At 42.5% G+C, this 27,652-nt stretch overlaps 1 protein-coding gene across 1 annotated transcript in view; it reads right to left on the bottom strand.

Moving 5' to 3' along the window:
- TUBGCP4 (tubulin gamma complex component 4) overlaps positions 1 to 27,652 on the bottom strand; it is a 60,543-nt gene that overhangs the window by 17,491 nt on the left and 15,400 nt on the right. Inside the window, exons 6-12 of the mRNA XM_073618556.1 lie at positions 24,677 to 24,756; positions 21,790 to 21,991; positions 16,851 to 17,016; positions 12,799 to 12,923; positions 11,594 to 11,644; positions 2,707 to 2,812; positions 2,511 to 2,618 (exon numbers count right to left, since the gene is read on the bottom strand). Of these exons, the coding sequence (XP_073474657.1) occupies positions 2,511 to 2,618; positions 2,707 to 2,812; positions 11,594 to 11,644; positions 12,799 to 12,923; positions 16,851 to 17,016; positions 21,790 to 21,991; positions 24,677 to 24,756 (838 nt within the window). The remainder of the gene's footprint in view (positions 1 to 2,510; positions 2,619 to 2,706; positions 2,813 to 11,593; positions 11,645 to 12,798; positions 12,924 to 16,850; positions 17,017 to 21,789; positions 21,992 to 24,676; positions 24,757 to 27,652) is intronic.

Here is a 27,652-nt window from a genome sequence, read left to right on the forward strand (position 1 = left end):
TTAGGAGATATTTCTTGCACCTACAGGTAAGCCTAGATTAAAAGTGGTCTGTAAGGGTTTACAACCACTTTAAGAGTTCCCGAGTTCCTCAATTTATGAAAAAAAATATATATTTTTTTTAGATTTGAAGAGAGTGGTAAGAGGTTAGAACCACTGTCAGGTTTTTATTGGTGTATGATTGCGTGTTAAGGAAACTCACTCTCTGTAATTGTCTTGATTGTGTGTGGGAGAAGTTAAAGTAATGTAAACCTGATTCATGAAATTTGAGCTTGACACATATCTTTAGTGTTTTCTTATCTCTCTCCAAAGCACTAAGTCCTGTGCTCCAACACAGGAGATAAAAGTAGCCTGAAATTTGTGTCCTGGCTTGACTTGTCACAGCAGAGCTCTGCACATTACTTCCTTCCTTTGTTTATGCGGAGAGGGGGTATGTGCCTTTCCTCCAATCAGCTGTCTTGGCTGTATACCAATAATCCACTCCTAATGGATGGGTGCAATGCAAGGCTCTTGCAGATTCTGTGTAAGCTGTTTGCTCGTACCTCATAAGAGCAGTTACACGACAGGAACTTTCAATGAACCACCACAGCGCTCAACAGCGCCATGGTAGTTCTCTGAGAATTACAATCCGACAGCTGCAAAGGCTGTCAGGAAGCTGTAGCTTCCCATTCACAGAATACTGTGAATGAGTGATGCGGCTGAGTGGGTGGAGCCCCATGCAGCCACATCTTTTTTGTATTGTGGCAGCAGACACGGGGAGAAGATCCCCAGTGTGCTGTCACAGTGGGGACCTCTGGGGGGGGGGGGCCTGGTTTGCGTTGGGGCACGGGTACAGCTGCAGCACTAACATGTTACCCCCTGAATATGGATTCAACATGTTTGTAAAGGTGAACTTATCCTTTAACTCTCACCTACTCAATCTGAAATTAAAAAAAAAGAAAAAAGGCTTGGGTTTTAGATATTCTTTATGAATGCGGTTACCACAGCTCTAGTTTTCATTCTACAGAAAGGTAATTTATATATCACCTGTCACTTTCCTATAGATTGACATCTTCTGCTCTGACCCCTGCTTAAAAAATAAGCTCCGCCCCAACACTTAATACCACTGGAAGGAATTCACTGAGTAATGGGAGTTGGAAATGTATCTAAAGCACTAGTGCAGGGAAGGTTTAAAACCCATGCAAGTTTTTTTTTTTTTTTTGTTAGCAATTTGTATCCCATTGGATAGATGAACATTGAATTCCTTTCCTATAAACACAACAGAAAGTGAGAGGAGACTCTCCAAAGCAAGGAGATATTTTCTCTTAAGCTGGCCATAGAGTGATTAAATCTCAGGCGGTTCAGCAGGGGCAGGCTGGTTGTACTGAAGTCGATCCACCGATGGACTTCAGTACAAGCAGCTTGTCAGATTTTTTTGCATGCGATCACTGCCGGCGGTTATAGCTGCTAGCAGTAATCATTGTGTTTTGCCAGCAGGGAAAGCTCCCCGCCAGAAGAACACAATAGTGCTGTGGGTGTGATGTGTTGATGCAGGGGGGGGGGTGGAAATTGGAAAATCGTGCAATTTATTTTTCTGCAACCAGTGGCTGCAGAAAAATAAATTACATCAGCTATGACTTGAGACTGGAACACTTGTCCCTATTGTCCCCTAGAATATGTCATTGCTGCTCCTAATTTCTCTACTCCATAAATAATAAAACACAAAGCAGCACTTAAATTTAACTTAACAACTGCTTGCATGAAATGAGCCCTCCTGGGAAATACTTCAAACTCCAGCTAACACTGACATTTTAGTACTGAGTGGACATTTTTTTAAATTGAATATATTAATATTTGTATAACTTATCATGTACTAGGGTAAAAAATAAAGTTTACTTTAAACAAAAATGGCTTCTGCAGGCCTATTCTATATTTATCACTTGCACCCAGCAGGCAGCACGATAAAAGGTTGTTTAACGCCATGTTTTCTACAGTGCTTTACTGCTATGCTGTGAACAGCCTGTGTAAGTCTGCTGCCAAATCAGATCTATTAACGCATACGCAGTTGAATTAATTGTAAGAGGGACAGAGTTGGCTCATATGAATCCATATACAGTAGATTTCTAGTTAGACAAATGAAATAGCAGTGTATGGCTTCCTTACCGGATATCCCAGCTTGCACTGCAATTGAAAAGTACGGTAATTGAATAGTATAATATATAATATATTATATATATATATATATATAAATTGCCCCCTCCCCTTCTTTGCAATACAAGTGTAGGTATGGCTGGTTATCAGCTATGCCAGCACAGGAAGAAGTGTTTTACTGAGGAAAAAAAAAAAGGTATCTTAAGACATTTCCAAGCTAAAATCAGTCACCATTTTTAACATGCAGAGGGTACAAGACTATGAAATGATAAAAAGGTGTGCCATGTCCGGGCTTAAATAGCGGCTGAGACAACATCTGACTGATAAAAGTAAGAGAGACAGCATAAGTCTATTTTAGAATATAAATATATAGAGCCACATACCTTTATGTTCTTTTCCATGATAGTCAATGGTTAAATGGAGCAGAGGCAGAAGGTTGTCATCATCTAGTAGCACTTTATGTGCTGATAACTGGAATGCCACGTTAACATCTGAGAGGAAAAAAAGAGGCCGGTTGTCACATATAAAAATTTGCAGCCTATCTGCCGAAATAATGGCCTCATATAAAAAGGCACTCACCATGTTCTGTCACCGCAGTTGGTGGCGTTTTCAGCATGTTCTGGGCTATGTCTATGAATGCCTGGAATAATTCCCCTCTTCCTAGCAGGTAGAAATCTTTAATAATCTGAAAAGGACAAATACAGAAGGAAGATGGGCACACCGTGACTCTCCAGATGGGCTGCCGCTATAAGTGCAAGCAATGACTAGCCGGGTAGGATATTACGCTGGGAAGGCTGACTAGTGATGTTTACTTTCGCCAGGTCGGATTAGACAAGTTGACATCCAACACCGGAGTCAGGCACCTTATCATGTCTAGCAATATCTTATTGTAATTTCCTGAAACAGATTCTTGTCTCATAATGGATGAGAAATAGTGATATCTCAAAGCCCAAAATCCTGGAGTTGAGCATTAATATTACATACATATTTATCATTTGTTGTATCACTACTCGTTCATGAATAACAAGGTGTAAAGCATTCAAGACCAAAACACATTTTGATGAAAGCTTACATACATACATACATACAACATAATAAACTGTGCAATAAAAACAACAGGAATAAATAATAGAGAATTTACAACTAGTAAGAAAACAGCATGATCATCAATGTGCTCCTATGTGTCAAAAAATCCAGTAGGTTACCACTGAGAGTGCAAAGAATGGGAAGCCTTTGTCTATGGCAACCATGCAAACAGCTGGACTTTCTTGGTTTGGAGCAAAAAGAAAGAAAAAAATAAATAAAAAGTTCCACTAGCCTATAGTGGTGGCGACTTTTGGAAATTTTAATGTTTTGCAACTTTGAAGGCTTATAGGAAATGCTATTTTGCACCAAAAATAAAGACCATTTAATGCTGAATTCCATACAAAAAATATATGCAGTACAAAAAAAATAGGATTTTTAAAAACAGCTTACCTGTAAAATCCTTTTCTTTCGAAGGACATCACGGGACACAGAGCCACAGTAATTACTGATGGGTTATATAGGTATCACTGGTGATTGGACACTGGCACACCCTATCAGGAAGTTCAACCCCCTATATAATCCCTCCCCCTTGCAGGGATACCTCAGTTTTGTAGCCAAGCAATATAGTGTATTAGAAGAGGGGCGGGACCTCTGTGTCCCGTGATGTCCTTCGAAAGAAAAGGATTTTACAGGTAAGCTGTTTTTAAAAATCCTATTTTCTTTCTCGAACATCACGGGACACAGAGCCACAGTAATTACTGATGGGATGTCCCAGAGCAATGCTACCTGAGGGGGGGGGAACCACGACCAAGTAGGGTGCAATCAGACCTGAGGACCCTGTACCGCTGCCTGCAGCACACTACGCCCAAAGGCGATATCCTCATGCCTTCTCACATCCACCTGATAGAATCTGGTGAATGTATGAACTGAAGACCAGGTTGCGGCCTTGCAGATTTGAGCCATAGAGGCCCGGTGATGCACTGCCCAAGAAGCACCAATAGCCCTTGTGGAATGTGCCCTGATCTGAAACGGAGGAATCTTCTGTTTCAAACCGTAAGCTTGAATGATCAACTGTCGAATCCATTTAGAAATGGTAGCTTTTGACGCTGCCTGTCCTCTATTGGGACCCTCTGGCAGCACAAACAAAACATCCGTCTTGCGGATCTGAGTAGTTGCCCCTAGATAGGCCTTAACTGCTCTTACTACATCCAACGAATGTAGAGATCTCTCTTCCGGAGAACAGGGATCTGGAAAAAAGGAAGGTAGAACAATGTCTTGGTTTAAATGAAAATCAGAAACCACCTTCGGTAAAAAACTAGGATGAGGGCGTAGTACCACTCTATCCTTGTGTATAATCAAATAAGGCTCCTTACAGGAAAGGGCTGCTAATTCTGATACTCTTCTAGCAGAAGAGATGGCCACCAGAAAAATTAATTTCCTTGTCAACAAGACCAAAGGAATCTTACTTATTGGTTCAAAAGGCCGTTTCTGTAACACAGCCAGGACCAAATTCAAGTCCCAGGGGTTTAGGGGCACTTTAACCGGAGGATTAAGACGCATCACCCCCTGCATAAAGTTTCGGACCAAAGAATGCGAAGCAAGTGGCCGCTGACATAATACTGATAAAGCAGAGACCTGGCCCTTGATGGTACTCAAGGCCAGCTTCATCTCTAATCCCATCTGTAGAAAATCAAGGATTCTACCTATGACATATTTCCTGGGATGCCAACCTCTGGATTCACACCAGGTTATATAAGCCTTCCAGACTCTATGATAAATCATCCTGGAAGCTGGCTTCCTTGCATTAATCAAGGTAGATATGACAGGACCTGAGAGCCCACGACTCTTCAGAACGTGGGTCTCAATAGCCAAACCGTCAAATTTAGCGTTTGTAAGGCAGGATGGAACACTGGACCTTGAGATAACAGGTCTGGGCGTACCGGTAGGGTCCACGGGGAACCCACCGTCATCCTTACTATTTCTGCATACCAAGTCCTTCTGGGCCAAGCGGGGGCCACCAGAAGTACCGACTTCCTTTCCTGCCTGATCCTGCGAAGGAGTCGTGGTAGTAGCAGAATAGGCGGGAATGCGTAAATCAGTGAGAACCGATGCCACGGAATCACCAACGCATCCGTCCCGCATGCAAGGGGATCTTTTGTCCTTGCCACAAATCTGTCTATCTTTTTGTTGAATCGGGATGCAAAGAGATCTACATCTGGAACCCCCCATCTTTGGCATATGGCCCAAAAGACGTCGGGATGCAGAGACCATTCCCCTGGAAGTAACTGCTGGCGACTTAGATAGTCCGCCTGCCAATTTTCTATTCCCGGGATGAAAACTGCCGATATGCATGGCACATGCATCTCTGCCCAGACTAAGATCTGGTTCACCTTTTTTTGAGCAGCTCGGCTCCGGGTGCCTCCCTGATGATTGACATAAGCCACTGCTGTGGCATTGTCGGACTGGATCCTGACCGGTCAACCCTGTAGCCTGATAGTCCAGGCTTTTAGAGCTAGATGTATCGCCCGGATCTCCAGAATGTTGATGGGTATGGTCCTCTCTGTCTTGGACCATACCCCTTGGACCGCAGCCTGTTCCAGAACTGCTCCCCAACCTGACAGACTGGCATCTGTTGTTACCACCGTCCAGGTAACCGGTAGAAAGGATTTCCCCTTCTGCAGGTTTTCGGGTATGAGCCACCAATTGAGGCTCTGACGCACCGCATGCGACAGGTGCATCGGAAAGTCTAATGCCTGAACCTTTTTGTTCCAGGTCGACAGAATACTGTGTTGCAGCATTCTTGAGTGAAACTGAGCATAGGGAACTGCTTCGAATGAAGACACCATCTTCCCTAGTAGCCTCATACAAAGGCGGACTGAGGGACCCTTCTTGGTCCTTACTGTCAGAATCAGCTCTCTCAAAGCAGTGATCTTTGCCTGGGGTAGAAATATCTTCTCCTGGCTTGTATCTATAATCAGACCTAAATACTCCAGTCTTCTTACTGGTTTTAGGAAAGACTTTTCTAAGTTGAGGATCCAACCCAGGTGTTCTAGATACCTGACCGTGGTCCTCAAGTTTCCATTCAAAGAGGCTACCGACCGGTCTATCAAGAGCAGGTCGTCTAGGTATGCTATGACAGCTATACCCTGAGCCCTTAATCTGGCCAGAGGAGGAGCCAAGATCTTTGTGAACACTCGAGGTGCAGTGGCTATCCCCAAAGGCAGAGCCACAAACTGGAAATGGCGCCCTCCTACCTCGAAGCGCAGAAACTTCTGATGAGCAGGAAAAATGGGCACATGCAGATATGCATCTCTGATGTCTATTGATGCCAGAAATTCTCCTCCCTGCAGGGTGGGAACTACTGTTCGAATTGATTCCATGCGGAAGGATTGAATCCTTAGGAATCGGTTCAGATCCCTTAAGTCCAGAATGGGCCTGACATCCCCATTTGGCTTTTGGACCGTAAAAAGGTTGGAATAGAAGCCCAATCCCTGGTCCTTTGCGGGAACTATCATAATGACCTCCTGCGAAAAAAGTCGCTCTAACGCTAGAAGGAGCGACTGCTTCTTCTCTGGGTCTCTGGGAACATTTGATCTGAGGAACCGAGGAGAGGGGAATTCCTGAAACTCCAGCTTGTACCCTAAGGTTACCGTGGAGATTACCCATCTGTCCTGGAAGTCCTCCTGCCAGAGCTCTGATAACTGTCGCAGTCTTCCCCCCATTCGAGTGAGCGGGGGCGCCCCCTCATGCAGAGGTCTTAGTGTTTTGCCTAGTAGGCTTCTTTCCCCAGGACTTCTTTTGTCCCTGGGGTTGACTCTTGTCTCTGGACCCCGATGGAGGCGGCCGTCGAGACTGCCTGGAGGCTGAAGCCCCTGGCGCTGGGGAAAGAGTCCGTTTGAAAGAGGGACGCTTACTCTTCTTCTTGACAGGTAAGAGAGTGCTTTTCCCACAAGAGATTCTCTTGATATAGTTATCCAAGTCCTCTCCAAAGAACCTTGCACCACGAAATGGAAACCCAGCCAGTAGCTTCTTACATGGTGCTTCGGCTGACCAATTTTTCAACCATAGGATTCTACGTATATGCACCAACCCCAGTGAAAGACGGGAGGTTTGCACGATAGAATCTCTAATGGCGTCAACCACAAAGCATAAGGCCGCTGGAAGGTTAGCAAACCCCTGGGCCTGCTGTTCAGGTAATACTTTGATGACCTGCTTAACATGGTCTCTTAAGTATTGACAGACTCCAATCGCTGCTACTGCAGGTTGGGCCACTGATCCTGCTAAGGAGAAAACATCCTTCAATAGGGATTCCATCCTTTTATCTACAGGATCCCTGAGCATCTGAGCATTGTCTACAGGACAAGTCAGGCTATTATTTACGGAGGAAATGGCGGCATCAATAGCCGGTATTCCCCACATTTTAATAAACTTTTCTTCCATCGGATAAAGTGTTGAAAACTTTCTCGGCGGAAAAAAACGTTTGTCTGGGTGATCCCACTCAGAATAAATAAGCTTTTCAAGTAAAGTATGAACAGGAAAAGCATGTGCTGCTTGGAAAGGTTTCAGTGACCCCAAAGCAGAAGAGGATTCTTTAGCAGTTTCAGGTATGGGCAACTTAAATGTGGAGCGGACCAATCCAGTGAGGATCTGCACTAAGACTTTCTCCTCTTGGGAAGTCGCAGAGGGTCCCTCTCCACCTGAATCCTCCGAAGAGGAATCATCCATCCCATCCCGATCCTCTGAAAGGGATTCATCTCCTTTATCCCAGAGCTCCTCTGTCTGAGGGTCTTGGGGAACAGAGGAAAGCCTAGTGCGTTTTCTTCCACTGAGTGAAGACGTAATCACGGCCATTAATCTTTCCTCTAGACCATTAATGGTTGAGGAAAAAACCTCTTGTGTAATATATACAGGGGCTGAAGTGCCAGAAGCAGGTGTAGCCCCTGACCCCGATGGCTCTCCCTGGCTAGCCGTCCCTGGCCCATCTTTAGGGGGGGAGGATGCTGCCGACAGGGGGCCCTCAGAACCTGAACGAGATCCCCTAGTGTCTCTGGTTCCTGGGGTGCTTGAACCTCTTCTACCCATAGTGCAAAGCAACAAGGTGTGAGGTATACAAATGAACACTGCCTGCTGAGCGATGTAGTCTGGCTAAAAGCCTTGCTACCCAATGCTCAGTCTGGTGTTACTTCAGTAAATGCTGCCTAGGACAATGCCTGTGTCCCACCTTACATGCGACCGTCAGCTCTGTGTCTCTCAGAAGGCTGAGTGCACCTGTACAGAGTGCCTTTAATAGCCTGCAGCTGGCCTGAGTGGGAGTCTAAGCACTCTGTGCTGACATCCCGCCCCCTCCTCTACCGCCCCCCCCCCCCTCGAGTTTTGAAAAAAACGAGCGCTTCCCGCACTGCCGACTCTCCTGTCATGCTTCCGGAGAAAGGCTGGGGATGGGGGGGGGGAGGGAGGGAGGCTGGTAACAAGATCTGCCTGAACGGCTATCTTGAGAGATGGTGGCCATTAGGCCGCAGAGCCCGGGTGGTATAACCACTTTCTAGACCCCTGTGGCCCCTCTCTAGCCTGGGGGGGAACATTCAAATATGAGAAATCCCCCTTTCCACCTTACCTATTTGCAGCCTGCTTGAGACGCTGGGACATAAACAGCGATTACAACACCTGAGACAGAGTCAGCATGTGTAGGTTTGTGCTCTTGGCAGCCCCCGGTGGTCACAATAGGCATAGCATGCATTTACCTTAAAAGAGAAAAGCCACTAGAACTCAAAAATTCTGTGGAATCTCCTCTTACCTTATCCAGCCGCAGGGTGCTGTTTACACAGACCCAATCTTCACCTCTCACGGTGGGCTCCGTTTGAAAAAACCGTCAGAGACTGGGGCCCCCATCAGTAGGGGGATCCAACAGTTCTGGGACCGTAAAGCACCTCGCCAGAAATTAGGAAGTTTAAAGCCATTTTCTGATCTGCGGGGTCCAGCTCTCTAAAAAGAGAAGCATTACGGGTAAAACCTCGTTTCTTCGGACACGAGGCCCGGGTACCATTCAAGTCGGCCATGAAAAGACACTTTGAATGGATCCGGTTCGCCTGGCTTGCCCCAGTATAGGATCTTAGGATATTCCCTTTGGAGCTCAGCACAGGACATCTTTACACGTCCATCACCTAAGACACTGGCGTAAAAACTGAGGTATCCCTGCAAGGGGGAGGGATTATATAGGGGGTTGAACTTCCTGATAGGGTGTGCCAGTGTCCAATCACCAGTGATACCTATATAACCCATCAGTAATTACTGTGGCTCTGTGTCCCGTGAGGTTCGAGAAAGAAAGTTGCACTTACTCCATGTACACAGTCTCGTTTTTTGGCGTTTTTAGGCAGTTGCGTTTAACCTCATTTTTCCAGAAGCAAAAATATGGGTTCAGACGCAAAAGTTTTCCACGTTTTAGACGCCAAACGCGGCTAAACGCCGTTTTTTTACAACCCGACTTTGGGGCCCCATATCTCGGGGCTAGGAACCGCAAATTTGCGAACACAGTGGAACTAGCACTACAACATATCCAAATTTGGGGTTCCTAGCACCAAGTGGCTCCAAGATATGGGGCCCCAAAGTCGGGCCACAAAATGCCATTCTCTGCTGCAGAAGTGCTTGACATTTTGCGACCCGAATTTGAGGCCCCATATCTCGGGGCCACTTAGTGCTAGGAACCCCAAATTTGAATATGTTGTAGTGCTAGTTCCACTGTGTTAGCACACAAAATTTGGGGTCCTAGCACTAAGTGGCCCCGAGATACGGGGCCCCAAATTTGGGTTGCAAAATGTCATTCTCTGCTCTACAGACGCTTCTAGACGCAACGCGGCTAAACGTGGCATGCAAACTTGGTAAAATGGGCGTTTCTTAATTAGTTAAGAATTATTGCTCTCTGGTGCTAGAATTATTGCTCTCGCTCAGGCGTTCGTGGCAATACCTCATGTGGGATGCGATCACTGTTTACTTATGTAAATTTATTACCTACGAGTTCATTTTAAAGAAATACTAGCAATAGTTACACAATCTACAATTACACTTCATTTACACCCCCTAACAGTCTTCCTTCAACAGAACAAACAGCAAAACAGACTTGCCTCAACCTTGCACAAGATGTATTGCAATCATTGCCATTTAGTATTTTTGCTTTTCTCTGTGTTTTTGATGCATTTTCATGCTTCATGTGTTTTTTTTTTTTTTTGTAGGGGTAGGAGACTGGTAGTTAACCACTTGCTTACTGAACACTTAAACCCCCCTCCTGCCCAGACCAATTTTCAGCTTTCAGCGCTGACGCACTTTGAATGACAATTGCGCGGTCATACAACACTGTACCCAAATGAAATTTTTATCATTTTTTTTTTCACACAAATAGAGCTTTCTTTTGGTGGTATTTAATCACAGCTGGGTTTTTTATTTTTTGCTCAACAAACAAACAAAAAAATGGAAAAAAAAAAAAAAAAATCACGTTTCATAGTTTGTTATAAAATTTTGCAAACAGGTAATTTTTCTCCTTAAGTGATATTCACTCATGAGGCGGCAGTGGTGGGTACTGATAGGCTGCACTGATGGGCACAGTTAAGGCGGCACTGATGGCCACTGATAAGATGGCACTGATGGGTGGCACTGATGGGCAGCACTGTTGATGAGGCACTGATTGGTGGCACTGGGCACTGGTAAGCGGTGTTGGTGGGCACTGGTAGGCAGCGCTGGCAGGTGGCACAGATGAGCTGGGGGTAGCTCTCCTTGATCGGGACCGATGTCCCTCTGAGAGCCGCCGGTGATCGGCTTTTTTTTTCTCCTCATGCTGTCAGTGCGAGGAGAAAAAATAGCCGATTACCGGCTCTGTTTACATCACATGATCAGCTGTCACTGGCTGGTAAGGGATCGACCCCTTACCCCGATCTGTGATCAGCTGAGTCTCATAGACTTGCTGTTCACAGAGTGTGCTGCGTGCGCCCCGCAGGGGCCGCGCAGGCTGCTCGGGCACGGGAGAACGTCAACAGACGTACTCCCTGCAAAGTAGGTCCTCGCTGTAGCCGTCATTCGGCTATAGCGCAGATCCAAAGACGTGCCTTCCACAAACGCACGTATGTGTTTTTTATGCATTCCCATTGAAGTCAATGGGGCCAAAAACTTGCTATGCTGCACCAAAAGAAGCAACTGCACCTTTTCAAAAATCCCACTGCCCTATGTTACACTGATGTCAACAGGCACCATAGAGAATATTTTGACTTCTATCGTTGTACATTGTAGTGCAATGGCAGACGCAGGAGAAATTGCACTAGTATAAATGGGGCCTTAAATGACATGTTATATGCTATAACCAGTTTTGTTAAAATGTGACATTTTCTTTAAGCAGATTTAGAGTAACCTGATCCCATAGTGCTTGTGTTATAAAAAAATAAAATAAAAAACTCACCTTTAACTGGCCTATTAAATCTGATTCTTCTACCATGAGTTTCCACAAGTGCTACAACAAATAAGACATTAATGTTAAAGTTCGTCCAGTGCAGATTTCAGGAAAGGTGCATGAAACAAATACCAAATTACATAAAGATTAGGAGTACATTGGATTGTGGAAAAAACCTGTAACTCAAGACACTGAATGTGGTGTCACATTTGCTGGTTGTCTCAATTCTGCCACACAAGTTACAATGTAAAAAGTGTTAATTACTGAATGATGCTTCAAATCTTCAAAGCTTGCAATTATATATATACATCATTTAGAGTTGCAAAGGTCTTAAAATGGAGAAAAACCCTAACTATAACCATTATTGAAAAATGCTCCATCCCCCACTCCTACCCATCATGCCTAGTCTGTATAAAAAAAGATGCGTGTACCTACCTATTTTCAATCTGCTCCAGTCCAGGCAAGTGATCCTGCAGCTCTGTGTAAGGGAGTGCCTGACAACAGTTGTGAATTCCGGGAGCCATGATGTCCCCTATAGGCACCCATGGCCCAGCCGTTGTCTGCACTCCCTCTTCTCCCCTGCAGCAGTCACTTACTCACAAGGTAGCGGGAGTTGTAGGATCATGTGACCGGATCGGGGCAGATTAAAAATAGGCAAGTACACACATTTGTTTTGGAAAGATAGGTAGGAAGAGGGGGGGAGGAAACATTTTTAAAAACCGTTATAGTTAGTTGCTCCTTACACTTTAATGTACATATAATTTAAAGTTTATTTTATAGACCGATGTGAATCATACAAAATGGTTGAAGAAGGCCTACTACACACAATATACATAATTCTCTTTATTATGATCCTATTTTGCTTACGAATATTAACCTCTTAAGCCCCTTTCACACTTGTGCAACTTGTCCTGCGACTTGGGACTGCAAAGTCGCATGACACGTCGTACCCCATGATTTCCAATGAGTACCATTCATATCTGTGTGACTTTAAGTCGCAGCGACATAAAGGTAGTCCCTACACTACTTTGGTCTGACTTTGAGGCAACTTGAGGTCCATAGAGCTCAACAATACAAGTCGCATCAAAAAATTATGTCAAAATCGCGTGACTTTCAGGTCACACAAGTGTGAAAGGGGCCTTATAATGACACTAATGGAATTCTTCCGTGTAACCATATATTGTCATACAAGCAAAGACATTTTTGTACAATACCTCTGCAACTGTGCTTCTGATCCTGTCGAGAACAGACTCAAAATCCACCAAGTTAAACAAAGGTTGTTGTTTTAACCTGTGTAACTCTGCAGCAAATATATCTTCCTGGTTTTTCAGTATGGAGCCTAAAAGAAGGAAAGAAAGAAACAAAGAAGAAAATAAAGATTATTTGGCACCTACTGCTTTATGTAATAACGTAAAGTACCACAAGCGATAATCATCCAGAAATCCTCTACCAATTATTGTCCCATTTTTTTTCGTTCATACACCGCAATGGGGAAACCAAAGTCCATACACCTGTAGTTGGTCTTGCACATTACTTCCAGCCCTCACAATTACTAATAAAGGACAACACCACTATGAAACAAAAAAAAAAAAAAAAAAAGATATCCAGAGCACTGGCATCATTTAGTCATGGATTCCATTTATTAGTGATAAAAATTAGGGCTGTGGAAATTAAAGATTGATTCCTCGATTAATCGTTAATTTTTTTGATCGGTACTCACCTTTCCACCGGCTTCTGGGTCTTCAGGGAGTTCCGTCGGAGATCCGGTGACGTCACGGACATCGATGTCACCGGACTCCTCCCCCCTTCCCCAAGTACCTCCGTCTGCTAACGAAAGGAAGGGGGGAGGAGTCCGGTGATGTCGATGTCCGTGACGTCACCGGACAGTCTGGACAGTGATGGCAAATATGGATGTGGTTAACTGGGATCATTCAGTGAGCTAAGTGTAGGCAAATTTGATAACCAAATTTGACAGTCAATATACTAGATAAGTTTTATAATTAAAGTTAAACTAACTTTCTACGTTTTTCTTAAAGTTTAATGAAAAAAATTACTTACGCCAGTGCTACAGTTTGAATTTAAAGCGTATTTGTGTGAACTGTGAAGTTAAGTCATGGATTGTGGAAAACTAACTAGTGTCAGATGATTGTATATAGTGTATACCACATTTACCACTGACTAATGCAGAGTTGCAATGCAAGGAGATCAGCTAAAAGTAGTTGGATCTGTATGTGCGTTACAATTAATCAAAATTAGTCAATCAATTTAAAAAAGAATCGATTACGAACATTTTAATCAGTAACAGCCCTAATAAAAATACATAAAATCTACTTACAAAAATCTTGTAAAAACCTGCATTATATTCATTCTCTCTTAACAGCAACATTATCCTAAAGGCCGGTTCACACCACAATTTCTGCTTGCTGATGACTTCCGGGGCTTTTTTGTCTTCATCTCAGTTCAGAACATGTGAGTTCCACTGCATTTTGCCGCATTCCAAATGCGTTCCATACAGAAAAAATGCAGTGTGTTCTACTTTTGTTAACTGCACTGAAATGGACAGCACCGGTGTGAGCTAGGGCAACTGGAATACATGGAAAATGCTGTGCATTCATTTTTTATGCAAATTAAAAAAACACTGGACTGCATTTGGTGTAAAACAGCACTCAAGATGTACCCTCACAGCAACCTTTGAAGCTAAAAGTAATCCAAAATATACAAGTAAGCAGGTACTCAGCATTAATCTTCAGTATCAGCCTCTTACATGTTTCAAAAGGGACGTGCCCTCTTTATCAGAACCTATGGCACTTAGAAGAACTTTCGTGTACAAACCTTAGGAATGACAAACTAACCTCTAATAAGCATCAAGCTACTACACCTCTTGGATACCTGCGTGCCATCATAGAAAATCAAACAACATATTGGGTAACTATGGAAAAGTGTTGGCTTCTATAACTGCTATGAGAGTACTTCTCGAGGCTGATGTTGCTGTTAAAGTGTATGCAAACTGATAATGAACTTCTCTTATTGCTTTTGATGTGTTAAAGGGGACCCTTCCTGATCTCTAGAGGTACTTGTAGAGAGGACCTCACAGATGAAGAGGAAGGCTACCTACCTATTGCCTTTCTGGGAAATCTCATGTATACATTCTGAGAGCTTGTGAGATTTCTGGCAAAGACATTTATTTTTTACTCTGAAGAGGTCTAGCATCATATGGGCAAGGAGGCGGAGCAGAACTCCAGGAAGTAAGGGGAGATTGAATCTTCTGCCCTTACTTCACATGGCCACACGGAGGGGAGTGCCAGGGAGGAAAAAAAAAGTGGAAAGTCTGCCAGGAAGAGTAAATATGTCTTTTTTGTTGCATCCATTCACAACCTTTTTTTGGTGGCTTTAGTTCCTTTGTGACAGTCTGAGGGAAGGGCCACTAAAATATACCATTGAAAGCAATTTTGTTAGATTTTGTTTGAGAAGTGCAAAAACATACCAGCTGGTGATGGCAAAATCCCAAATCTAACTTGTGTCCTCTGCACACTTAAGGCGCATACACACAATACAAAAATCGGATGGAAAAATTTGTACGATGCGCTGTCGATTTTCAGATATTAGTACGGTGCTTTCGACAGTCGATTTCTCTTTTTTGTCAGACAAAAGCTGGATGTGCAGACTATCAAATGTTTGTCGGATGTGAGCTCAACGTCCGATCTTCATTTCATTAGTATGGTTTTCATACAAAACAAATGAGAGCAAGACTATGCATGCTCAGAAACAAAAGAAGACATACAAAACTATTCAACACATTACGTCACTTCTGACATTGTATTCTATCGTATGAAAAGTTTCGTATTGTGAGCAACTTCTTCACTTTCGACATGAGACTAGCATGCCACAAAAAACGGACGAATGGTCGTCCGAAAATCTAAGCGTGTGTGTGAGTCTTTACTATGTTATGTCAAAGAGGCAGTTTAGCCCTCCGAGTTCTTATCCTGGACTACAGAAAGATTAGACTTTATGCTGTAGAGCAGTGGTTCTCAACCCTGTCCTCAAGTACCCCCAACAGGCCATATTTTCAGGTTTTCCTTTATTTTGCACAGGTGCTTTCAATCAGAGTCAATGGCTTGGTATTTTGGACAGCTATTTTATTTTAGAGAAATTCCCAAAACATGGCCTGTTGGGGGTACCTGAGGACCGAGGTTGAGAACCACTGCTGTAGAGAACTAAGAGTGGAAAAGGATGAGTAGTTTAGCAAAAGACAGTTGGAAAGGACTGAAAACACAGTCAAAAATACTGTGCGTTTTCCTGGGCTTAGCAGTTGTGGTAATTTCTATTAGATCAACTGGTATTTTTCTGTACGGTGATGTACTGCATATGATTATTTCCTTGACATACGGTACATGTTAAAAGACTGGACACAATGGGGGTTTTACTATATTTTTGTGACTAGTTTTCATGAACATTTATCTGTACTAAATGTAATCCACAACCACACTATACCATTATTTATCCATGCACAAAAGGTGTTAAAAGATTTTGGCTGTTTTTTACCTGTTAGTTATGTTGTTATAGGCCAATCACATAAATCTGTTTCCAAATATATGTTGCTAATGGAAGTGTACTTAGACGTAATACAACTCTAGGCACACCAGAGTGATGGTGTCCTTTCATACAAGCTCAGCCTCTTGCATTACGCAAATATTTTTGGAGATACTAATGTTAGAGCATGCTATGGAAAGAAACCTGATGTACACTTTATATTAATCAATTATTAAGGATGACCAAAACAAGTGAAAGAAGAGATTGTTTTCATCTTTACTGACCTATACTGATTCTTTTGACTACCATTAACGTTCCCGGCTCCCCCTTTTCCCTATATTTCACTTGCTCAAATATATCTAAGAGGTAGCCAGAAGAGAGAAAACAAAAAGGACAAAATGATCACATTTTATTGTTTTGTGTCTTTAACCTGATGTCCCAGGTCCTAGCTGTAAAACGATAAATAAAGCCCTGGTACTAGCCACTTCAGTTTAAATTGAAGGGAAGGTTTCAATTTTAGGCAAAATATCAGCTAGATTTATCTCACTACAGTTCCTGCACCAGACACTGTTCTGGTTCATTATACTCCAAAAAAAAATATTTAACCATATACCCACAGATGATAAAAATTCTACAGTAGAATTGTCTAAATATCATAGTAATCAAGTGTATTATGCAGCATATAGCATAAAATAAAATGTCAGTCTGAATAAATTCGCTATAGATTGGAGCATACCTGTTCTAGTCATATTTACATTCCGGTTTTCAAACATCTGAACAGATTCTCCCACAAACAGTATTTTCTCAGCAACCCTCACAGGGATGTAAGATGGCAGCATTTCAACCCTTAGTGAAAACTGCTTAAGAGAAGGTGCCAACATGTTCTCCTCTTCAATCAGACGCTGTTAGAAGACAAACAGGCAAATCCTCATAATCAAGGCCTAATAGATGCATTGTTACTCATAAAGCTCATACATATCTAACCAGGGTATATTTGTACAGGTGTGTGTGTGTGTGTGTGTGTGTATATATATATATATATATATATATACACACACACACACATACACACACACACACACACACTTGCATCTCAAACAAACTAGAATATCATCAAAAAGTGGTTGTAAAGGCAAACGTTTTTTTTTTTTATCTGAATGCATTGTATGCATTCAGATCAAAAGTCTTCTGTGTGTAACAGCCCTCCTCAGCCCCCCTAACACTTACCCGAGCCCCATCTCTGTCCAGCGATGCCCACGAGTGCCTTGGCAGTTCAGGATTGGCTGAGACACAGCAGCAGCACCATTGGCTCCCACTGCTGTCAATCAAACTCTGTTAGCCAATGAGAGAAAGGGGGTGGGGGCGCACCACGGTTCCGTGCCTGAATGCATACTTCAAGCAGCTTGCTGTGGGGGCACTCAACAGGAGGGAGGGGCCAAGAGCTCCAGCCAGGGACCCGAGAAGAGGAGGATCTGGGCTGCCCTGTGCAAAAACCACTACACAGAGCAGGTAAGTACAACAGGTTTGTTATTTTTATAGAAAAAAAAATTTAAAAAAAGACTTTTGCAATCACTTTAATTTATTTCAGTATTCAATTCAAAAAGTGAAACTCATATTATATAGAGTCGATATATTGCAAGCATTTCTTTCTTTTAATTTTGATGATTATGGCTTACAGCTAGTGAAAACCCGAAATTCTGTATCTCAGAAAATTAGAATATTGTGAAAAAGGTCAATATTATGGACTCATGGTTTCACACTCTAATCAGCTAATTAACTCAAAACACCTGTAAAGGTTTCCTGAGCCTTTAATTCAGGGGTCTCAAAATGAAGGCCCTCCAGCTGTTGCAAAACTACAAGTCCCATCATGCCTCTGCCTGTGGGAGTCATGCGTGTAACTGTCAGCCTTGCAATACCTCATGGGACTTGTAGTTTTGCAACAGCTGGAGGGCCGCCAGTTTGAGACCCCTGCATGGTCTCTTAGTCTGGTTCAGTAGGGTACACAATCATGGGGAAGACTGCTTACTTGACAATTGTCCAGAAGATAGTCATCGACACCCTCCACAAGGAGGGCAAGTCACAAAAGGTCATTGCTAAAGAAGCTGGCTGTTCACAGAGTGCTGTACCCAAGCATATTAATGGAAGGTTGAGTGGAAGAAAAAAGTGTGGTAGAAAAAGGTGCAAAAGCAACAGGGATAACCACAGCCTTGAGAGGATTGTGAAGCAAAGGCATTCAAGAATTTGGGGGAGATTCACTAGGAGTGTACTATGGCTGGTGTCAGTGCTTCAAGAGCCACCACATAGATGTATCCAGGACATGGGCTGGAGTGGAGAGGCACTCCAGATATCACTCTGTGGGGTTTATTTTCCTAAAGGCAAATGGACTGTGCACTCTGCAAGTGCAATTGCTCCAGAGCTTAGTAAATGAGGTAAAATTTCACTTCACAAAAAATACCCAGGCACGTGCAAGAAAAATTAAAAAAAAAAAAAAACTGCATTTTTGCTTGCACATGATTAAATGATGGAAGTCAGCAAAACTTCTTCCCATTTACTAAGCTCTGAATCAACTGCCTATTTCTATTTTATCTATTTGCCTGTAGTAAATCAACCTCTATTACCGAAATAAACTTTTTAATGATAATATAATTTTTTGAGATGCACCTGTATCTACACATACATACACACTTTTTTTTAATTCTATTTATTAAGTTTTGCTTATAAAACCATGCAATGCAAAAAGCAGACCATATACAAAAACAGTGCACACACATATAATACACTCACACATGCACACACTGGATGTATATTTAAAAACCATGAGGATTTTTTGGGGGAAAATAAAGCAAATCATATTCACATTAAAAACAAACAAAAAAAAAAAAAACTTGGGAGTCAAGCAGGGCTGGGGACATTCAAGTTTTTACAAATTCCTAACAAGCAGTAAATGAGCTTTAAAGCGTACGTTCACCTTTTCAGAAAAAACAAAAAAAAGGTATACCAACACCCTATAACCCCCCCACCCTCTTCTCACCCTTGTTTCTTGAAAGTTTCCAGGACGGATCGTGATTCTGATTGGTCAGCGCAAGCACAGAGCAACAGGAGAGGGGACCGCTGCACCAACTGCATGGGCACTGACAGCTCATTACCCACATAGGTAAAGTACAATGGGGACGGTGGGGAGGGTGTACGGTGTTCATTCACCTTTTCATTTTTTTCTGAAAAGGTGAACAAACCCTTTAAAGAAACCCTCACCGATTTCTGTAACTATAGGCACTGTGCAACAATCTATTGTGCCATTCTCTCTGCACTTCAGCTTGCACACCCAAAACTCCTGCTATATTTTAATTAGAGATTAGAAAGCTGGTGGTCTGCTGGGAAGAGCAAGCAGATGAAGCTGCACTGCTAAGAGAACAATCTAGATGACTTCAGTGCTACTGCTGTAACTGTGGAAAAAAAACTGCTCCACAGTGGCGGATTTACTCCTTGTTAGGAATACGTACAGTTGTGCTCAAAAGTTTGCATCCCCTTGGAGGATTGGTAATATACAGCATGTACCAACTGTAAAGAAAACATGAGTGAGCAGACAAAACACATTTCTTTTATTTCTTATGGGATTCATCTTCAACTGTAGGTCATAACAGAATGGCACAATCCTAAAACAAAACCTGGCAAGAAGTAAACCAATGAAATGACCCCTGTTAAAATGTCTGCATACCCTTAGTTCTTAATCCTGTTTATTGCCCCCTTTAGGATCAATGACAGAGTGCAGTCTTTTGTAATATTTGTCTATGAGGACCCGAGTTCTTGCAGGTGGTATAGCTGCCCATTCGTCTTGGAAAAATGCTTCCAGATCATGCAGTCTTTGGTCGTCTTGCATGAACCGCACATTTGAGATTTCCCCAGAGTGGCTTGATGATATTAGGGTCAGGAGACTGATTGTCACTTCAGAACCTTCACCTTTTTCTGCTTTAACTACTGGAGGGTCAATATGGCCTTGTGTTTAGGGTCAAGTTCATGCTGGAACATCCAAGTGCATCAAATTGTCTGCCAGTATCTTCCGATAACATGCTGCATTCATCCTGTCATCAATTTTCACAAGATTCCTTTAGAGCTCACACACCTCCAAAAGAATCAGTGAGCCACCACCATGCTTCACAGTGGGAATTGGTGTTCTTGTGGCTATAGGCCTTGTTCACACCTCTCCAAACATCGTGCTTATGGTTATGACCATAAAGCTATATTTTGGTCTCCTTACTCCAGATGACAGTGTGCCAGCAGCTGTGAGGAGTGTCAAGGTGTTGTCTGGCATTTTTTGTGGCACTGGCACAGTAAAGGCTTCTTTTCTGGCAACTTGACGATGCAGCTCATTTTTGTTCAAGTATCATCGTATTGTGCTCCTCGAAACAACACTGTCTTTTTCCAGAGCAGCATGTATATCTCCTGAGGTTACATGTGGGTTTTTCTTTGTATCCCGAACATATCCTCTTGTAGTTGTGGCTGGGCTGCAATCTTTCTTGGTCTACCTGACCTTGGCTTGGTATCAAGAGGTCCCTGAATTTTCCACTTCTAATAAGTGATTGAACAGTACTGACTGACATATTCAAGGCTTTGGATATCTTTTATATCCTTTTCCATCTTTATAAAGTTCCATTACCTTGTTGCGCATGTCTTTTGACAGTTTTCTGCTCCCCGCTCAGTGCATCCACATGATAGTTAACAAACTCATTGACTACTCCAACACAGACACGAATTGCAATTTAAAAAGCCACAGATGTGGGAAATTAACCTTTAATTGCCATTTTAATCTGTGTCTGTCATCTTGTGTCTCTACCAAGGCCAAACATTGCAGGGTATGGAAGCTTTTGATCCATTTGGTTGATTTCTGTTATAATTATGATTTGAAAAAGAGCCAAACAACTGTGATAATAAATGGCTTCATATGATAACTATCCTTAAAGCGGACCTTCAATAATTTTTTTCATCTTTCCATCTATTAATCCTCTGCCCTTGTTGTTTTAACTTTGGATAGTAATTTTTTTTTTTTTTTTCTGCCAGTAAATACCTTATACAGCCCACTTCCTGTTTCTTATCTGGTAAAAAGCCTAGGCTTATGACATCATACACAGCTCTCTCTCACTCTGGTGAGAGTTTGCCACGAAGGGAGGGGGGTGAGTCATAAGAGGGCCAATGAGAGTTGCAGAGCTGGAGGTGTGCGTCTGCAAATCCAGGAACAGACAGCAGCTTCAGTTGTCCATAGTTAAAATGGCTGCAGCCAGACTCAGTGGAGGGAGATTTCTGCAGCATATTTGGCAAGTACAGAATCACAGTATATATAAAATATGCAAAGTGGTTAGAGGGAAGCTTCAGAATGGTAAAGATGTATTTTATTACAAATTATGTGAGCAGACTGCAGTTCCTCTTTAAATAAATAAAAGACAGTTTTTTGGAAAGATCAGTCATACTTTCAATATCAATGTCAACATTTCACGATTTCTGCCAGGGTATGAAAATTTTTGAGCACAACAGTAAATATGTAATTGACCAGAGCCTGGCCACAGGTTCACTTTAAAGTCTATTAGGAGGTGTCAATACAGAATAAAATGTACCATTTATAAGATGCCATTTACATTCAAAAGAATGTGCACAAAATCTACTTTTAGAATTAAATATCTCACCAAGTCTTGCAGCTCTCGCAGCTGTTTCCCTGTAAGACCCCCGATACCCAAGTCGTCATCTTCTTCATCAGGCTGGGTAGAAGCATTGCCAGAAGCAGACCCTTGTCTCACAAAAAACTCTTCATACTGGTCTAATAAAAGCCCATGAAGCATCCAGGCAGACAACTGTTTGTACATAACCCCATGACACACTGCCAGGATCCTAGGCAGATATAAGATACATAAATAACATCTACATACAAAAAAACAAACAAATGGAACCAAAATGTCTTAGAACTATTTAAGGCTCATTATACTTTGGTAATTGTTAAGCAGTTCTACACCTGTGTGCTTTCCTGTGCTTATTGTTTTCAGCTTTATAGAACGCTGTGGGGACCCCAGGTCGCTGAAATGTGCTGTACGCTCTGAAAACCTAATGTTCTCAAATGCAAAAAGTTGTGTATACAATCTTGCAGATCTTAATTACAAAAACTCAGTGCATGCTAGAATTAGTTTTCTCCAAGACTATCTGTAAAGCCTTCTCTACTCCAGAAACACACGCTTTGAAGTGATATAGCTGCACATGGTTTTGCAGTGACAATTTATTGAAAAAAAAAAAAAATCAAGTACACAAATAGGGATGGGCTCAGTCGTGTTCGGATCGTAGTCCCATTCCACCTGAGCAATCCCACCAGGAAGCCCTTACTGCACACCACCAATCATAGACAGTGAGGCATTCCCCGGCCCACAGCTGAACATACACACACTTCCTATGATTGGCGGTGTACAGTGAGAGCTTCCTGGCGGGACTGCTCAGGTGGGTTGGGACTACGATCTGAACACACCTCAGCCCATCCCTATACACAGACACACAGCCCTTTTATTTACATGAACCCATACACAGGAATGTTAGGCTGCTCTGAGGTATTGGTGAGTGGTTGGATGCAAATGTACAAAATGGCCGCCCCCAACCTAAAGACTGCAGACTATTCCATAAGGTTTTATTTTAATATGAGTGAGGAGGAAGCAAGTTGATGCATCTCTGGTGATGAGGGAGTGGGGGGGGGGGGATCAGCAATCAGAAAAGGTCTTTGACAAAAAAACAGATCAGGCCACTGTCGTCTCATTCATATTCTGACTGCATCATGTATCAGTGCACTGTTAGCTTTAGGTACAGTTTTGAAGATAGGCTTGTGGATTGTAAAAATAGTTTTTCCAGGCTTATATTTTATTATATGGGTAAATCTGTTAAAGATCGAGGTGGATGAGATGGTCACAAGTACATGGACTTAATCTCCAACCCCTTTATGCTTGTACAGGAATAAAGTTGCATCGTTGCCACACTGTACAAACACAAGAAAAATGCAAGGCTGTCCACAGAAGCTGGATTAAGCTTCCTCCTGCAGTTTGGAATATTTAAGCACACTTCAATGGCTTTTGGCTCATGCAGGGTCAAGTATTCAGTAACAGGCACATTTGGCTCTCAAAAGCATTTATTGCTATTAGGGATGCACCAATACCATTTTATTAAACACTGAGCACGAGTACCGATACTTTTTTTTAATTTTTTTTTTTTTTTTTAAGTACTCACTGATACCAATTACCGATACCTATAGTCAATATACACTTATTGTGATTTTTTTGTACCAAAGACATGTAGCAGAATACATTTTGGCCTAAATATCCAGTGGTGATCAAATACCACCAAAAGAAAGCTCTATTTGTGTAAAAAAAAACAAGTGCAAAAAAAAAAAAAAAAAAAAAGAACTGGCCATGTATGTGTGCAAACTTCTGCAGGCACTGCATAACCCTAGGTAAAAGGAAAGCCTTCAATAAAGCTCTGCAGATGACAGCCCCTATCTGTCAGGGACAATCAAAGGCTGACATCAGGTCTGATCTGCTGCTTCAGAAAGCCTTAGAAAGAAGTGTGTTGTGATTGCACAACCTGTGATTGTTCCATGCCTCTTGCCCCTGTGCACCCAGCCCAGCACTTGTCTATTGGAAAGTTTATGTGTGCAGAGCCTGCAGGACTCGCACAGCTGCAAGGACAGGCAGCGATGGAAGTTTCTCCTGAAGAGTGCAGGGCAGAGAGGAGTGCACGGTCCTGTCCCAATCCCTGGTAATACAGTGCCGGCTCAAGGCACATAGGCTGTAGGCAGTTGGGTAAGAAGGGCATGCACGGAGAGCAATGACCTCCACCGCTGGGCACCCAACCCACACATGCAGCCAGCTTCCTCTGCAGCAGGGCTGTGTACTGCCCGCATATACTTTCCACTCACCACACCGGACTGTAACCCTCCGGAGCCTAAGGGACTCAGGTTCTGAAATCTCTTGGGCACCTCCCATTATTCAGTTCCTGCCAGTAGAATTCTGGGGGCATGTTGGAGGACATTGCTGCAGCAAACCCCCGGCTCTCACGAACACTCAGACAGCTGAAATGTCATTGGTTGTTAAGGACGCAGCAGTCCCGCTCCTTAACAACCAACAATTTCGGGCATTTTTTTCTTTACATTTCAGCTGTTAGCAGGGAAATCCTGCTGACAGCTGAAAGAACCGAGCCAAAATGTATCAGTTCTGGGTATCGGAGGATTTGCACGAGTACCGATACTCATACAAATGCTTGGTATCGTAGCAACCCTAATTGCTATACACAGAGGCCATCCAACATGTCTGAAATCCTCTACGTGACAAGCACTGATTATTTCACTTATTTGATGAAGCTAAAACGAAGTGCTCCGTGCTTGCGCAGCACATGTACTTGTTGACCAGGGAGAACACCATAGCAGTTTACAGAGGCACTGCAATACAGGAGAGAGGTCTCTTCACACATTCTCAGTGAAACATCTGCCTGAGAATCCTAAGGCTTCATGAAGGTAGCTTATACAAACTAAAAGGAAGGATTTCTCACTTTTCCAGTGCACTCCGAACAGGTGGCAGACCCCCACAACTGTGCTTGTAGACTGTTTCCAACAATTGACATCCATGAATCTGCAACGAAGAACAGAATACAAATTTTGCTACAAAGTGTACCAGATATGCAGTTGCATAGCTAATGTTAAAGGAGAAGTTCACCTTATGGAACATGTTACATGTTCCACTCGTATTTAGGGTGGAACATGCAATATGTTTCCGCAGCTGCAGCATTTCCTCCGTCTCCGTCATTGATTCACAGTCCTCTATGAATGGGGAGCTACAAGTCTCGACAGCCTTGTAATTTCAATGAACTACCATGGTGCGGTTGAACGCTCTGGTAGTTCATTCTTCCTGTCAGTGTTTGTCTGTCTGCCCGTATGAGGTATGAGCAGACAGATACACTGAGAAGTCTGCAGGAGTCCGGCATGGCAACCGCGATCTGCTGATCATGGATAAAATGCTTTCCAGGCTCAAAGTAAAAAAATAAATAAATGCACATTTTTTTACCTGCAAAAAGATGTCCATTCATATATTTTTTTTTTTAAAAGGTGAACCTATCCTTTAACTTTCATTCTATAATAATGTACTTTGGTTTACCCCATATAACCTTCACTAGACTACATGACTTGTTTACTAACACTGTGAAATGTCATTCTTACTCCTGTCCATACAGGAATATACACTTCAGATAGTTGGTATAAAAGGTCAACATGACATGACATTTCATTTAGTGGTTCATTTCCAAAATTACTTGACATAAAATGATTTCTTAATACAATGGAAACATATCAAAGCGTAGAGATGGCATTCCAAGGAAGAGACGACTATAAAGTCATAAAAATGTATTCAATGCTGTAAACAGTAATATAATACACCATCCTTGACCAGTGGTCCCTGGAATGCAAATAGAGATTGTTGCATAGTCACCCCTAGCTCTGGAGTGTCAGTGCTTGGGTCTATTACTGGATCACTCTGGCTTGGGAAATATGATGTCAGATCTGCTTTAAGGCCTCATAAACACTGGGTGTTTGCCCGTCTCTCCTGAAAGCCTTTCTACTGGCAGGAGAAAAGCATTGTCAAAAATGTGCCTAAAGCTGCGTTTTTGTAAACACATATGGGCGTGTCGAACACTTGAGCATAAATTCATTTCATTGGCCAGAATAATAATTTATTGCACTAAACGCACCTAGTGTTTACACACATTTAGACACGTTTACACATGTTTAGCCACGTCAAGCGTTTTTTCTGTCAAACTGCTGCCGCTCCTGAATGCGCTGGCAGTGTTTTTTTCTGCCTCTAAATGCCTAGACTCAGATTAACATTGAGGGGCGTTTAGACACAGAAAAAAAAACAAAAAAAAAAACATCAAAACAAAAAAAGTGGCGTTAACATCCAGTGTACATAAGGTCTTATGGTTACCTCAGGGGTGCTCTGGAAGCATTTAGTCCTGTTTTACACATGTGCGGTGCGAATTGAAGCTTAGGTTTCACTGGGGAGATAAAAAAATCTCCTGTTCAAAGGATTCATTGCGTTTTTGCTCAGTATCAGAGAGCAGGGAAAGGGGGAGGGAGGGGGGGGGGGGAGATGTAGTGAGGAGAAGTAGAAATTCCTTGTTCAGAACGCAATGCATCTGCGAATCAGATGCGTTCCCATAGGAGATAATAGGCTTGTAGTTCGCACCGCAATGCCCAAAAAACGCACATGTTTTTTGTGCAATGCGCAGTGCGAATGCAACGCACATATGTGAACCAGATGCATTCATATGAATGTATTTTAAAATGTCCTGCGAATTAGATGCGGTGTAAGCCGCATCTAATTTGCATAGGTGTGAACCCGGGCTTAAGGCTTTGAAACTAAAGGTATGCCATGGCTCATTATAGCACCTGCTTTACAGTGAAAGAACTGTAAGTCCTTGAGAACAGGTTTGCTCTAAATGCTAAGTTTACCTTTTCCAGAAAATAGCCTATGCAGTCAATGGGCCCCTGTAGATATTAAAAAATAGGAGTTTTCAGCCAGGCTGAAAAGGGGGCCAAATGGCATACAGGTATGACAATAAAAATAATGAACATTTTACAGAGCTGCACAGTTTTCTAATACCCACTTGACTGCATAGACCATTTTCTAGAAAAAGGTGAACTTAAGGGTTAGCTCACCCTTACCAAAAAACTGCCTATGCAGATAAGGGGCATATGTACATAAAAAAAAAAAAAACTAAGCAGCTCCGACTAAAGTTGAATAAATGCCCTTGCTATAGGTGTATAGCCATTTACGTACCTCCTGAAGCCTGACTAGAATACTCCCAGGACAGTAAAGCCTAGTCATTACTGCTCACTTCCTCCATCACAGTGAGTGAGCTCTCAAATTCTGAGCTCAGAGCTACTGCATCAGGGAAGAGAAAGAAAATTCAAGGAAGTTTAAATCAAAGAAAAAGCTCACTCCTGTGACGGTGAAGGTGAGCAGTAACGACTAGGCCTCACTTAGCAATGTTAAGCAACATCCTGGAAATATTCTAGTCAGGCTTTGGGAGGAATGTAAATGGCCTACACCAATAGCAAGAACATTTTAGTCAGAGCAGCACTGTTTGTAATGTTTTTATATACAAACACCCCTTACCTGCAGAGGAAGTTTTTTTTGTTTTTTTTAAAGGTGAACTAATCCTTCAAGGATATATTGTAGACATTGCAGCAAAAAATTATTTTGCTGCAATGACAGGGGTGAGGTAAGGAACTCATGCAGGGTAATTTAATCACATAAGCCCACAAAGCAAGAAAACCCAGTGGGTGGTTCAACCCATTAACATTTAGCCACAATCAATATCAACAGTGGGCCTTTTAACTGTCAAAATTCATACCAGCCATCACGCTAAAAACACTGCATGCTTCTAGATGGAGGTTTGTCTGAAATTGATGTGTTTGTAACTCAGTATATGCTAATATCTGTTATAGTCTGGCTAGTTTTGATGTATTATAAG

The sequence above is a fragment of the Aquarana catesbeiana genome, linkage group LG03, assembly GCF_042186555.1.
Source record: "Aquarana catesbeiana isolate 2022-GZ linkage group LG03, ASM4218655v1, whole genome shotgun sequence".
Classification (NCBI taxonomy): domain Eukaryota; kingdom Metazoa; phylum Chordata; class Amphibia; order Anura; family Ranidae; genus Aquarana; species Aquarana catesbeiana.